Source organism: Octopus bimaculoides, chromosome 3 (assembly GCF_046866305.1).
Source record: "Octopus bimaculoides isolate indiv1 chromosome 3, ASM4686630v1, whole genome shotgun sequence".
Classification (NCBI taxonomy): domain Eukaryota; kingdom Metazoa; phylum Mollusca; class Cephalopoda; order Octopoda; family Octopodidae; genus Octopus; species Octopus bimaculoides.
The window spans coordinates 137,760,215-137,776,150 of NC_142930.1; the positions used below are offsets into that span (position 1 = coordinate 137,760,215).

At 34.5% G+C, this 15,936-nt stretch overlaps 1 protein-coding gene across 3 annotated transcripts in view; it reads right to left on the bottom strand.

The window, feature by feature from the left end:
• Positions 1-15,936, bottom strand: part of LOC106877840 (glutamyl aminopeptidase) — a 311,216-nt gene that overhangs the window by 42,712 nt on the left and 252,568 nt on the right. For all 3 annotated transcript variants that reach the window (XM_089349726.1, XM_089349725.1, XM_089349724.1), the window contains exon 11: positions 1,624-1,793. In XM_089349726.1, the coding sequence (XP_089205852.1) occupies positions 1,624-1,793 (170 nt within the window). The remainder of the gene's footprint in view (positions 1-1,623; positions 1,794-15,936) is intronic.

Below are 15,936 nucleotides of genomic sequence, written 5' to 3' on the forward strand. Positions count from 1 at the left end.
TAGTATTGAACTAACAGTTCAAGTTAAGTGACCGTATTTTGGTGCGTTCTTTAGATCTGATACTTTATTCGACAGTTTAAGTTCCATCGAATTTTGGAAATTGGTCGCAGTTTTTGTGTAATGTTCAATAAAAGTGGCTCCCTTATTAGATAACTTTGATCATGTTAAGTTAATCAGTTGATGCTATTACATTTGTGTCTGGAATGAATATTTATCATGTGGTAGCGGAAAATCAGAAATTCCTTGCCACACTTGGTTATACTCCTTTACGGTATTAGCTTCACTATCAAAGAATCAACTTCCATTTTCATCTTTTTTAGGTTGTGAAATGTAGTCCTAGTCAAGCACTAGAGAAGTTTCAACAATACACTGCATCTTCACAAAGATTTGTTGTCTTTTGAGTACATTAGAAATCGTAAATGCTACACACACATGCGTGCGCACACACAAATATATATACACACATACACACATATAAATATTAATCAAAGTATTCAATATTACAATGCGCTTATCACAGGGTACCCAGTACGAAAGTGATATGATCGACTGAAATAGAGCTATAATACTGTGTGTGTGTGTGTGTGTGTGTGTGTGTATGTGTGTGTATATATAAGCATGTATATATATATATATATATATATATATACTACATATGTGGGAAATTCTGTCTGTGGGTGTGTTTGTGGAGTTGTTAGCTAACTCCTTCTACATCATTTTATCGGTCTTGATTAAACTTGACACGTGAGTAGAACTCATGCCTGGAAACCTCATGGCTTACTCAGATTGTTGAAAAAAAAATCGATAATAGGGCCCCTGGAAGAGATCCTTATATATAGCCAAGGGAAATAACTCATTCATTTTCGCAAATTATTTGGTAAAAATGAAATTAAGTATGCCTATTTCTTAGTATTTGAAGTGTTAGTGTTATTTTCACAATTTATCCAGTACAACCCTTAAACAAATAAATAGTGTTTTCCTAAACAATAGATCCACTTATTTCGGTTAGTGACTTAATCACGAATATACCAACACTAGCGCCCTTTAGGGTAATATTCTCTGGGAACACACAAAGCCCTTTTCAGAGTTATTTATTTTGAATTGTTATTATCTCATATTTTAGTATACATACCTTTTTAGTATTTCCTCCTGTGTTCTATATACTCTGTGAACGCATTAAAGCCCATTTCAGGGCTACTTTATTTGAATTCTTACTATCGGGTAACTAATTTCATGTTATTACATAACTGACTTCACAATTTGGGTATTCACAACTTATTGGGAATTCCTAAAAAAGGTCCTGTGTTAGACAGTTTGGTATTCTCTGTAAATGCACAGAAACCATTTTAAGGGCTACATACTTTGTATCGTTGTTATTGGATTAGCGAGAAACTATTACGAGAACGGAACCAAGGGATAAGCCCCGCTTTCCCAGGATTTACCGGGTACGTCAGCTAGTATATATATATATATATATATATATATATATATATATATATCTATATATATATATATATATATATATTTGTGTGTATTTGTATAATTGTATAACACACACACGTATATATAATCCCTGTTTTATACTCTGAGATTTATAGATATACTCGAATAAGAATTGCTTACTTGTAGGGCGATTCGGAAACGTTGAATTTATCACCGGGTTGCAAAAGGAAACGTTTCTGTTCGATGATATAATGGTCTTTACCGTCAGCTTTGATGTTAACCACGGGATATCCCATCTGGCGCGTCCACGTATCCATTATCTTCTTAATTTGATATGTTCCGTTCACTGTCTGAGGAAGAAACACAAAATAATATAGAGAATGGTATGTATGAAGAAAAGAGGAAGATAAAAGGGAAGAATTAGAGAGTTAGGGAATGGATAAAAAGAGAAAAGTGGTTGTAAATAGTGACAAAAAATAAGTGAGAAGAAAAAAAAACTAATGACCACAGGAAATATGGTGGAATGAAGAGCATGTCTTTGATATATGACGCACACATGCAATCATAGACAAGCGACGCAGATACACACACAGAGAACAAATAAATAAGCTTGTGCGTATATGTATGCGTGTGTGTGTGTGTGTGCCTCGTGCGTGTGTGTGTATATCTATCTATCTATCTATCTATCTATCTATCTATCTATCTATCTATCTATCTATCTATCTATCTATTCAAATGTATGGGGATTCGCTTTTCTTTTATACGCGTTTTATTAAACTGTGTTCAAATTCTAACTATATTTTACTTTAGATTTTTGGTATATTTTTAGTTGTTTTATTTTCATAGTTGATTTACACCAATGAGGTTCCTAAATTCATATTCCACATTCCCAGATTTGGATCTATTTTAAAACGGGGGCGCCAGTATTTTCTTAACGAAACACTAACGAAACACTTTGAAACTTGGGACACTGGTAGAATGTGTCATATAAAACATCTTTTACTCTTAGTCTTCTTAACAAAAAAAAAAGGAATTCGCAAGTTATTCCATGTTAAAGTTGTCGTATTTCTGTAATTTCAACCAATCACTGACGTCTATTCAGCTGAATAGAGTGACTGCTGGGCGGTCATAAAAATGTTATTCTCTGTGACATATTTCATCCGGTTTAATCGTAATTTATACGCATATATTATTTATATAATAAATTACGCTGTGCGTATCTATGTGCGTAACAATTTTAGAGTTCGGATTCTCGAGTTAGGGTTAGTTTTAGGGTTACGGTTACGGTTACGGTTAACAGTCTAGTTAGGGTTAGTGTAAGGGTTAGGGGATTAATACGATATACACCGTTACAGCGCTAACTGTTTTCAACTGAATAGACGTCAGTGATTAGTAGAAATTATCGAAATAAGATAATTTTTTACATGAAATAAATTCGAATACAAAAATATTTTTCTGTTCTATAACACAAAATAGATAAGTATACGAAGTTTGAAAGTCTTTCCGTACCAAAAACACTACATAAAACATAAATGAAAACTGGCGCCCTCGTTTTAAAATAGATCCCCAGATTTCACACACTCATTTTCAAGAATTGAATATACCTGGCGCCTGTGTTGTTCTTTAGCGGCTGCATCTATGTAGACTTCCGTGCCAGAAGGTTTTTTCTATCGTTAGCCTTATATGTCAGCAGCCACGTGTTGATTTGTTTGTTGTGGTCACATTTTTCATTACTGTAACCAGGTGTTAATTTTTGATGTGCGTGCTGTTTGCGCGTTTATTTTGGCGTTGTTTTGCGATATAAGAATGGCTTCCATGAATAATCTTCTATTTTTGTGAGGAATTTCATATAGTATATAAGAAAAGATAAAACATGCTCTATAAAATTCTGTTATATAAACGTTATGTAAATTTTATAAGGTTGTGCATTAGTGAATGGCTAAAAACCTATTCATACACATTCACATTATATACCTGCCTGCCTACCTACCTACCTACCTACCTATATGTGTGTGTGTGTATGTGTGTATGTGAATATATATATATATATATATATATATATATATATATATATATATATATATATATATATATATATATATATATATATATATATATATATATATATATATATATATATATATATATATATATATATATATATATATATATATATATATATATATATATATATATATATATATATATATATATATATATATATATATATATATATATATATATATATATATATATATATATATATATATATATATATATATATATATATATAGGTGTAGGAGTGGCTGTGTGGTAAGTAGCTTGCTTACGAAGTACATGGTTCCGGGTTCAGTCCCACTGCGTGGCACCTTGGGCAAGTGTCTTCTACTATAGCCTCTTCTACTATTGTTCTCTATTAATTGCTCTAACTGCGATTGTATTCTTTATTAATTCCAACCATTCATTTTATTAGATTCTTAAACCTTGATGAGCCCATTATTATAAACTATGTAAATCCTATGTATTAATTCTTTACATTAGTTATAAAACAAATTTTATCTCTTATATGTCCTTTAAATGATATTAGATATATAGGTTTTAATTTTCACCATTGTAATTCCAACCAATCATTCACTTTACCAGTTTCTTAAACCTTGATGAGTCCATCATTATAAACTATGTAAATCCTTATGTATTAATTCCTTACATTAGTTATAAAATAAATTTTATATCTTATGCATCCATTAAATGTGATATTAGATATACAATTTTCACCATTATATTCTATGTTAATTCCAATCATTCATTTTACCAGTTTCTTAAACCTTAATGAGTCCATCATTATAAACCATAATAATCCTATGTAACAATTCTTTTACAGTTTTTTTTTATAGTAGTTATAAAATAAATTTCATCTCTCAGGTGTCCTTTAAATAATATGAGACATAGCTTTAACTTTAATTTTTTAAATAATTTAAAATAATTTTTAGTTCAATATACATAAAAAAACTTTTTAACTTCACATCTTATCTATGGTTTTTTGTCTATGGTTCTTTATATTGATATAAATATGTCTAAATGTACTTTACCAAAGCTTTTTAAATTAACACTACTTCATGGTTTCTACATACTGAATGTATTGATTAATTACATCACTATTATTCACATATTATTAATTAAGCAAATATTGGTATCTCAAAGTTTCCATATTTAGTATATGTGAAACAATACTGATACATTATTCTGATTAACGAAAACTATAAATAAACACATACTGTATCTGTACATAGATAGCAATTTTTTTTATATACACTGCTGACCTAGGTGCCTTATGTTAAACTTCCCCTGCTACATTATAAACTGGTCTGCTAGTAGTGAAAAAAAAACCCAACCTATAATAGTGGTGTCACTAAGACCAAAATAATCTTTATAACCATATCCAAGTATATTGTTTACCCCTTCCCTTTTCTTATAAGGAAAAGGCTGGTGACCTCATAAGCTTTAAATCATTAGGTCTGATAAGATGAAACAACAAAAAAATACCAAAAAAAAAAAACCCAAATAAAATCAGTGACAGTTAAAATTCTGCTTAGAATTAATTACTAGCCTGTTTGGTCTGGCTAAATCAAAATGGTTTTTTATATTCTTCCTTCCCACTTGGATTGTTTAAATGTAGTTACAATAATATGTCCTTCTACTGAAATAATATTTCAGTAAATTTTCTGTATCTTTGTGCAGCTGAAGATTTCTCTGCACTTTACATTTAATGTAATGCTCACATTACTTAAATAAATGGAGTCGCATGAAACGATCGTACTGCATTAACTTTGAATATGCTTGTTGCTTATTTTGATTTTTAATCACCTTATTTTGGAATTGTTTGAATAATACCATACTTAATTTTGGTGCCTAAACTTAAGTACCATATTCACCTTGAATCTATCTATCTATCTATCTATCTATCTATCTATCTATCTATCTTTCTATCTATCTATCTATCTATCTATCTATATAAACAAATAGTAAATGAGTATATGCATATATACGTACAGGTATGTGCGTACCGACATTCACCTGTATGTATAGGTGCATATCTGGGTACAGGACATTGCAAACAAAACGTAGACGAGAAAACACACAAGCCACATAGAAAACATTCTACTTCATCAGCTACCCCCGTTTTAACACCGGCGTTTCGAAGAGCTGGGCAGGAAGCATCGTTAAAACGGCTCTTCCCATGGACCGCAAATTAAATTTGTATACACAAATTAAATCTTGCCATGGCGGACAAAAAACAAGACAGGAAAACAAACAGAAAAGGCTTTACGGCCAGACGAGAAAAATTATGTGTGTATGAACGACACACACAAACGCATTCATTTCCGCACCAGAGTGTGGTCGACCTGTGGATTTAGTAGAAAACACTTGCCCCAAATGCTACGTAGTGAGATAGAATACGGAAGTACCTGATTGCGAAACGAACTTTTAAACATTACGGAGAATGTATTAATCAGAAGCCTTTCGTTAATCATGGATAGTTGGTTCGATGGTGCACAAAACACTCATTCAAGAGGTGGTTGGTTCAAATTGTGTTACGCCAATTAGTCACTGGCTTATCAGACTTATGATGATTCACACTACCGAAGCAATGGGTCACATAACCAAATAATGTTAAAAGCCAATTTTATCAACTGTAGTTTTTAAACGATAAAGCATGATTTCAAAGAGATTTGTTTGCTATTTGTAGGCAAACAAAGAGAGATCCGCTGGTTCATGGAAAGTGATGTAGCTCACAGAGGTATGTAGCAGGAAGGTGTAACATTGCATTTTCTACAAGGATTTCATAAGCTTGTGTTGTTGAATCCTCCTGTGGACATGGACATGTCAATATAAGATCGTCTCTATGAATTTTTCTCATAAAGATCAGCTCTCCAGTGGTTTTTACAATTACAAAAGCAAAGTTAAGATTCGATCCTTCAGCTTCATCACATCTACTGCTATAAGCACCGACAGCATCAGCTCCATCAATACCAACAACATCACCAACCTTAGCATCAGCACCATCGCCAGCACATTTACCACTATCATCACTTCTACAACTAACCCTCCACACTGACCAAAACAAATACTAGCACCGCTACCACATTGACCATCACCGATACCAATACCACCATCAGTACATTGATAAATTGTAGTACCACCACAATGACCATCACTAAAACAAGCACCACCGATACACTGACGAACACCAACACTCATACCAACATCATGCGCACTCATAATCTTGAAATGGCAGCCAGAACATCTGTGTACCGAAAATAAAAAGCAACTAGGCACTACCTAAACAATGGATCACGTAATTAATGTTAAATTTACAATTAGCTTTGTTATGCCACCGGATACTTCATCTTTGAATTTATTTGTTTTACATTTCCTTTAAGCGCTTTTCTACGGCTCATTGTACCAACAACCATAACCACCACCTACCGTGCAACAAGCAACAACGAAAGCAAACAATAGTCTCTGTCCATTTCTCTTTATGATATTAGCTATGCAATACATGGCATAGCTGGCACTCCGTCGGTCACAACGAGGAGGTTTCCAGTTGATCCGACCAACAGAACAGCTTGCTCTTGAAATTAACGTGCAAGTGGCTGAGCACTCCACAAACACGCGTGTCCTTAACGTAGTTCTCAGGGAAATTTAGCGTTACGCAATGTGATAAGGCTGGCCCTTTGAATTACAGGTACAACTCAATTTTGCCAGTTTAGAGAAATGGAGCAACATGAAATAAAGTGTCTTGCTCAAGGGCACAACGCGTCGGTGGGTATCGAACTGATTACGATCGTAAGCCGAATACCCTAACTAAGCCACCCGCCTTCACACATGGTGTACCAGTGAGCAGTGGGCATCAAAATCAGTGGAACTATTGTTATTAATTTAGGTTTAAAGTGAGGGATGAATATCAGCATTCATACACATGAGTTAGAGAATTTGTCTCAGACTAACAAAAAACACTCTCATAGGACTTAGTGTTGATTTGTGGTATAGGTATGGTCGAATGTTTGGAAAGTTCACTTCACAATCATGATCTTCCACATTCGAACCTACAGTGCGACGCCCTGCGCAAATGTCTTCTATCTTGGCTCCGGTTGATACAAGCATTGCAAGTAGAAGCTCATCGGATAAATGTACCTGTATCTTAAAGGCTAACATTACACACACACACACACACACACACACACACACACACACACACACACACACACACACACACACACACACACACACACACACACACACACACACTATTTTGTTAGTAGAGTACAGAAAGGGTACACATGTTGGTTGAATACTGTGATATACTATAATACATTTCCATTAATCTAACAACGGGAATAATCATCGATACAAGTAATTCGAGAACCATTACGCTATTTTATTTCAAATTGAACTTCGTACACATTTGAAAGGAAATTTTAAGAAAAATGAAAAATAATTTTAAGTTCATTTAATTCTCACCAAGTCTTTCTTTCTTTCTTTCTTTCTTTCTTTCCTTCTTTCTTTCTATTTTACATTCCTATACGACTTTTATTAATATTATCTTAGCTTTCTTCATTATTGCAGATTTCCTTCTCTTCTTACCTTTCAGTTTTTAACTCTTCTTACTCTGTCTGTCTATCTATCTTCTATCTATCTATCTATCTATCTATCTTCTATCTATCTATCTTCTACCTATCTATCTTCTATCTATCTATCTTCTACTTATCTATCTTCTATCTATCTATCTTCTATCTATCTATCTTCTATCTATCTATCTTCTATCTATCTATCTGTCTTCTGTCTGTCCATTCGTCCTTTCTGTCTATCTAACCGAAACCGATAGCGATAACAGCAATGAATCGAAGAATTTAGGCTTCATCTTAATTAGTAATGACTTCAAATCGAACAAATTCTAAATCAGTCGAGCAATGTAAGATGAAAAGAAAATGCTTTGCTAGTCAAAAGACAGCCGCACAGGAAACTTGTCTACTCATGATTTCCTACGCTCCACCTTACAACATCATTTTAAAAAATCATTTCCTTTATCCGTCCTTTCTTATCTGTTAAGAAAACTTAATTACCAAACATTGTAAAGTCGTACATAGCTAACGTTTAATTGCTTTCAGAAAGTGACTTCTTTAAAAACATTTCCCCACAAATAAACAGAGATAACACTTACATACATGAAAGCATATATAAAAGCACGAGTGCACATATGCATACATATACATGTATGAGCGCAACGTATGAATATATATAGATATATGGGTATATGTTTGTGAATGTATGTATACTATGTGAGAGTGTGGGTGTGCAAGTGTGTGGGTGTGCAAGTGTGTGTGTGTCCATGCAATGTATGTACATATGTGGAGGTGCAATGGCCCAGTGGTTAGGGCAGCGGATTCGCGGTTTCGATCCCCAGACCGGGCGTTGTGAGTGTTTATTGAGCGAAAATACTTAAAGCTCCACGAGGCTCCGGCAGGGGGGTGGATGGCGAACCCTGCTGTACGTTTTCACCACAACTGTCTCTCACTCTTTTTTCCTGTTTCTGTTGTACCTTTATTTCGAAGGGCCAGCCTTGTCATACTCTGTGTCACGCCGAATCTTCCCGAGAACTACGTTAAGGGTACACGTGTCAAGGAGTGCTCAGCCACTTGCACGCTAATTTCACGAGCAGGCTGTTCCGTTGATCGGATCAACTGGAACCCTCATCATCGTAATTGACAGAGTGCCACGATGTACATATGTGTATACGGGACATCCCCGTTAGCACCAATAATCCCTCCCTCATTCTCACCTATTCTTTCTTTTATAAGCTCATCGACTTCTTCTCCTACCTCAGTATCACCTGCTATAACTCTACCAATACAAAACACTCCATCGTTTGCTCTTAAATCCTCCGCCACCGATGTCTCTGTAGTCTAGACAATGAATTTGTGACACACTCTCACTATATCATCCAACACTTCATTCCAGGTATATACGCTTCCAAGCTCAAGTCTGCCTCAAACGCACCGTTGAAGTCAACTTTACCTACTCTCCATTCGCGTTCAACTGACTTACTTCTGGGTCCATTTTCCTCTCACCTTACCACCTCTCCATATTATCTATTACATCTTCAACGCTGATTTCCAGTTGCATACCAATTGTATACACTTCTTTCTTTCTATATGTCCTTTGTCTCTCTCTCTCTCTCTCTCTCTCTCTCTCTCTCTCTCTCTCTCTCCACACACACACACGCATGCACACACATACGCATACACACACATACACACATAAATATTTTCGTATGTATACATATGTATAAATACGTGTAGCTATCCATCTACCTAGCTATCTACACATATAGATATGTGTGTATGTGTGTGTGTATGTAAGCTGGCTGTCGACACTTTTTTCTGCAAAATAGGGGTAGTTTATCCTGTTCAAGCTATATTATTAGCATTATCCTGTGTTTCAGAATTTAAAATCACTTCTTTAACTTTCTAAGACATCTCAACGCTTCTAAAAGCAAACTTCGTTTGTTTGTTTACGTTTATCGTAATTATATATATATATATATATATATATATATATATATATATATATATATATATATATATATATATATATATATATATATATATATATATATATATATATTTATATATATACACACATACACATACCTCCCCATATATCTATCTATCTATACACATACATGCGTTGTCTAAAATGTAATAAAAAGAAAGTCATTTGCAAGTATGACTCACTAGAATCTACAATGATCTCGCAAATTCTTTTAGATGCCTATGTAATCGCCAGCAGACATAAGCACTTTTTTGCTCTCCTACCTTTGAACCAGCAGTACATCTCGGATAAGAGGAAAGAAAAATGGTTGCATCGGCACTTGTCTGTAACACAGTACAGTAAATTAGAACTACGTGAAACGAAGTACTTTCCTTAAGGACGCACAATACCACATAATTATACGCACTCATACACACAGATAGACAGACAGATAGACGCGCACACACACATATGTATGTATGTGTATTCTTATATGCACATGTAGTATTAATCTCAGTACACAGTATTATAGATCCATTAGAGCCGATCGGTTTCGCATTGGTAATTAAACCATAAACTTAAATATTTTCAAGAATTGTTTCATATTTTGAAATGTTTTAACTGAGAAAGGTCTTACGTAATGGATACATTTTCTATTATATATTACGCAAACCTAAAACAAGTATTTAATGATTTCAAAATATCACCATTTGGTTTGCTACAATTTATACGACTCGATACCTGTACAAAATAGCCAGTCCAGAATCCATGTATGTGGTACTCAAACGACAATTTGAAGTAATTTGTTGTATTTGACTTGAGTCGAAGATCCTGGTACCGTGCACCGCTTCCTAGCATGACATGCTTCTTAGCGTAACACACACACACACACACACACACACACACACACACACACACACACACACACACACACACACACACACACACACACACACACACACACACACACACACACACACACACACAGAGTAATTATTTGGGTTTTGGGTATACGTCTATTCGTATGCTGATTAATACACATTCACCCTTTGGGCTACCTAATGTCATCCAGAGTTACAGTATAATTTTCACTGGGTCTACGTCAGGAATTCTGTAGTGTTCGTCTAGTTTATAATTGATGTGGGAAACAGAAACTGGATTTGGTACGAATCTTTATTCAACACGACGATCATTTCGACCCATCCTACAGCTATCCCTTACGGGTATTGTGCATCAAGATATGTTGCATAGATTACTGCAGTCTGTGCCACCTCAGCTGTTCGGTGTAAAAAGATATCCTACTATATACACTGAGTTCCTCGCTCAGAGTAGGTGGGTACACCCAGGAACTCAGTATATGTAGTAGGCTATCTTCTTATACCAAACATCTGAGGTGACGCAGACTGCACTGATCGGTGCAACACAACTAGATGCACAATACCCGTAAGGAGCAGCTGCAGGATGGGTCGAAACGATCATTGTATTGAATAAAGATTCGTATCAAATCCATTTTCCGTTTTCCTCATCAATTATATATATATATACTAGCAGAAATACCCGGCTTTTCCCGGGTTAAAGAGAATAATGAAAAAAACGCCGTCTAGACTACGCAACCCTCAACTGTTAGTAGCTACGATACCATATTTCTACATTAATAACTATCCAATCCATGCCAGCATGGAACATAGACATTAAGTGGAATGCCAGTCTCTCATCTAGGAAGGCCTTGAAATCAATGTTACCAACTGGGGACTATGTGTGTCGCAGTGATAATAAAAAAACTCAAAGGAGGTCTGCAACGAAATAATTTTACTCATCACTTTGCAAGTGAATCAGTGGAGGCAAAGATGCGTCTCATTTACTTGACAATTTATGCACCACATTGCAGAAATCACAATGAAAGTATATCTGAAAGGGTAGTCTTACACTGTTGTACCGTTGAATTACAAATAACGTTCATCTGTTATGTTCGGGTTAAAATTTCATCAACATCAAAAATATATGAATTTTCATGGGAGTTATGGCCGTTATGCATAGAATATAATTTCCAAATTTCATAAAGATCCGTTCAGTATTTTTGACGTAGTTTTGGATAAGAAAACAAATGACTAATGTGCGTGTTTGTGTGCATGTGTATGTGTGTGATGGGTGTATATATGTATAGATATCTGTATGCATGTATATATATGTATATATGTGTACATATTACATGTACATCTATATATATATATACATCTACACATGTGTATACATATACATGTATGCATATAGATCTATATCTATATATATATATCTATGCATATACGTGTACATATACATGTATATGTATACATATACATCTCTCTCTCTCTTTCTCTCTTTCTCTCTCTCTGAAAGTATCTGTCATTACAGTATCGAAATGTGATTGTTTCAGTTAGTGGAATAGCGTGTACATATACATGTTACATATACATCTCTCTCTATCTCTTTCTCTCTTTCTCTCTCTCTCTGAAAGTATCTGTAATTACAGTATCGAAATGTGATTGTTTCAGTTAGTAGAATAGTTTCATTTTTAAAGTGAAAGTATTTGACATGAGTGTTTTTGTTTCACTTTTGACACGTAATACTTAAATAGTGGAGGAGATACTATGTTGCCGTGGGCTCGAACTCTGCAAGAAGTTAAAATTTTTTTTTGACTAAAACACAACTGGAACCCTAAGTAAGGCATCTGTAAAATTTGAATGAAATTGGTTGTGTAGTTCTCGAGTGTTAGGGATTCACACAGACAGACAGACAGACAGACAGACAGACACACATTCTCATTTTTATATATATATATAGATAGATATACACGCATGCACGCACATGCACGCACGCACTCGAGAAAATGCTTTCGTTTGTCAAAGGAAGAGAAGAGTATTTGTTTTTAATTGAATCATGTATTTAAATTGAATTTCTCAAGTTTCACACCATGGAAGACCGTAGAGGATCAAGCTGTGAGAAAGTAGAGCCAGTTTGATTATATTTACGTTCTCTTTCTCTCTCTTACACCACACATGTATAAACATATGTACCGTGTGTACGGATATATATATATATATATATATATATATATATATATATATATAAACAATATATGAGTATATGCATATATATGTACATGTATGTACATACCTTCATCCACATGTACACATAGATACGTAACTGGGTACATGACGTGGCAAAAGAACATGGACAAAATGATAAACAAGGTACAACAAACAAGCAAGCAACATAGAAACATCTCCTTCATCAGCTGCCACCATTAAAACACCGGCGTATATATATATATATATATATATATATATATATATATATATATATTTACAACGTATGTGTAAGTAGTATATATGTATGTTTGTATATACATATATACATGAATACGCACACACATATTTATATGCAGCATATAATATATACGACGGGCTTCCACGTAGTTTTGTATTTAGCAAAGATATATATCTATATATATCTTTGACTTTCAATATGCATGCAGACACAATCACACGGGCGACAAACATCCTCTTACCACTTTTCCTTGAAATCTCACTCTTTCCTTTCATAATCTTTCCTTTATTATGCTAGTTTATGAATCGTCAGACTGCATCTGTAGATGTTGTAGCGTTATTTTTAAACAGTCTCCATTCTGCACTGAATGCTTCCTTTTTGACGTACACATTCACGATCACATATGAACACTTTTACACTCACAAATACACAAACGTGCTCAAACATACGTATAAACATATACACATAAACATACTGAGAGATACTAGAATTGTATATTCATCTACGCGTTAGCGCAACAAGAACAACAACAACAGTAACAGCAACAGTAGCAGCAACAACAACAATAATAACAGCAACAACAACATAAGCAATGCTTAAACAAATGAAAGCATCTTTACCTCAAATATATAAAGCAACAGTTTGACGATGACTGCTAACGAATAGTCTTGAATTTTGTCTCTCATCAATTATATAAAGGCGTGGTTTACCTCAAATTTATTGTATATGCTATCAGATATGCCAGAGACTATAGTAACCGCAATTATTTTCAGAGACAGTTTATAGTCTATATTTATAGAGCCTGATTTGCCCATGTTATTTTTACTGTTAATATTAAATGTTACATATGCTGCCTATAATGGTAAACGTTTAAGTGTAAAGGACTTTTACCAGGACAAGGAAACATGTCATATAGAGGATATTTTTAGGGGCCCACAACCAAGTCCTTCTTAATTTTAATGCTTTTTAATTTGCCTGTTAAAAAGAACGAGAATAATAGAGAGAATGCATGACAAATCTATAGTTTGTTAAAAAGTTAATATTTTTTATATTGGCTAGAAGTAGCGTTGAAGTAAAAGAGTTGGACTTCCAACGTAGAGGGCGAGAAGTTAGATACAGCATGTGTTTCGTTTATTTTCTGAAACCTCCAATATTTTTGCTAGATCATCCCAATCCACTTACCTGTCTAGAATTTTAGGAATGTTTTTAGCAGTAAATTTAAAAATAAGATAAAGTAGCCAAAGAGGAGCGGCAGCACTCATTGCATTTGTATGGTTCCCTAGATTGTAGGCACCAACGCGGTTGATGCTCAGTTTGAACTGAAGATTGGAGGATTCTGAAAATTTCATATAGATATTTTGGAAATAGATCAGAAAGCTGTGTTGCAATTTGGGAAGTGAGAAACTTTTCGAGATATGTGATTACACGAAGAGATCTTTTGCTTTCCTGATTTACTTTGCAGCAAGTGAATTACTTGGAGCAATAACTTATGATTCTAGGTTATTGTGTGAGAAATGCAGTGTGCAAATACATCAGTTTCAAATGGGTTACTTGAAGCTATGCACAGTGAGCGTAGAACACGCAGGGTTTGAAGTATTAACATTTTTTCTAAAGGTTGTTTAGAAGTTAGATGTGTGATGTGTATCTTTATTAGGCAGGAGGTCAGACGATCTATCGAGAACAGAAACTATGACAATTGGAGCTGAAAGTGAGCAATAGGTATAAAAGCTTTTGGAAAGTTAGTTGTCGATCAAGTATATGAGGATACTGAATGATGCAGAGAATTTACAATAGCAAACAAAACGACCATTCTATGTCAACAATTTCGTTGTAGGAGTACAAAAGCCAAGAAGGTTGTGTGCATAGAATAACCGAAAACGATGACTTCAATAGAGAAGATTTAAGATAATTATATTAAGTGTGGTTCGTGGGATAGTCAAACAACTGGCAATTGAAGAACTTTGGCGAGTGGTAGAGACAGCATGCGAACACAAAGAATTGTGGAAGTCAAATTTAAGCCAGAATAACTTGAAGTCTTTGCTGGTGCTATCCAATTAAGAGATAACTGACTTGTGAATAGAAGGAATTATACATAAAATACAGATGACGATTTTTCAGACTGAAATTGGAGCAGAAGTTGGAGCTTTTTCAGAAAGAAGTTGAGAATAATAAGAACCCAAGGTGCGCGAGTTGGCACTAAACACTATGTCGACTTATGCAAGTAAATGTATATACTGAATGAACTCATATTGCTGAAGTTGAGACCAACTGTTGATGCTGGAAAATGCCTATTTTTAAGAGAAAAAGAGACGGACGTTGATCCAACAAATCACTCTTCATATACATTTTCATTCTCAAACAGAGAGAAGCCCCGACTAGGCGCATTAAAGCACCCGAAATATTCACCCAATCCAACTAAAAACCATAACTTAAGATGACTTGTAGGAATACAGCAATGTGTGTTTCAGTATACAAATAACCTGGTTGTGGCTATCTTTCCAAATATGATTGACTGTTACTTACTTCGCGATAGGCTTTTTCATCTTTTGAGATATTTTAGATCATAAACTTCTCATCTAGTAAACTAGGTGGCGG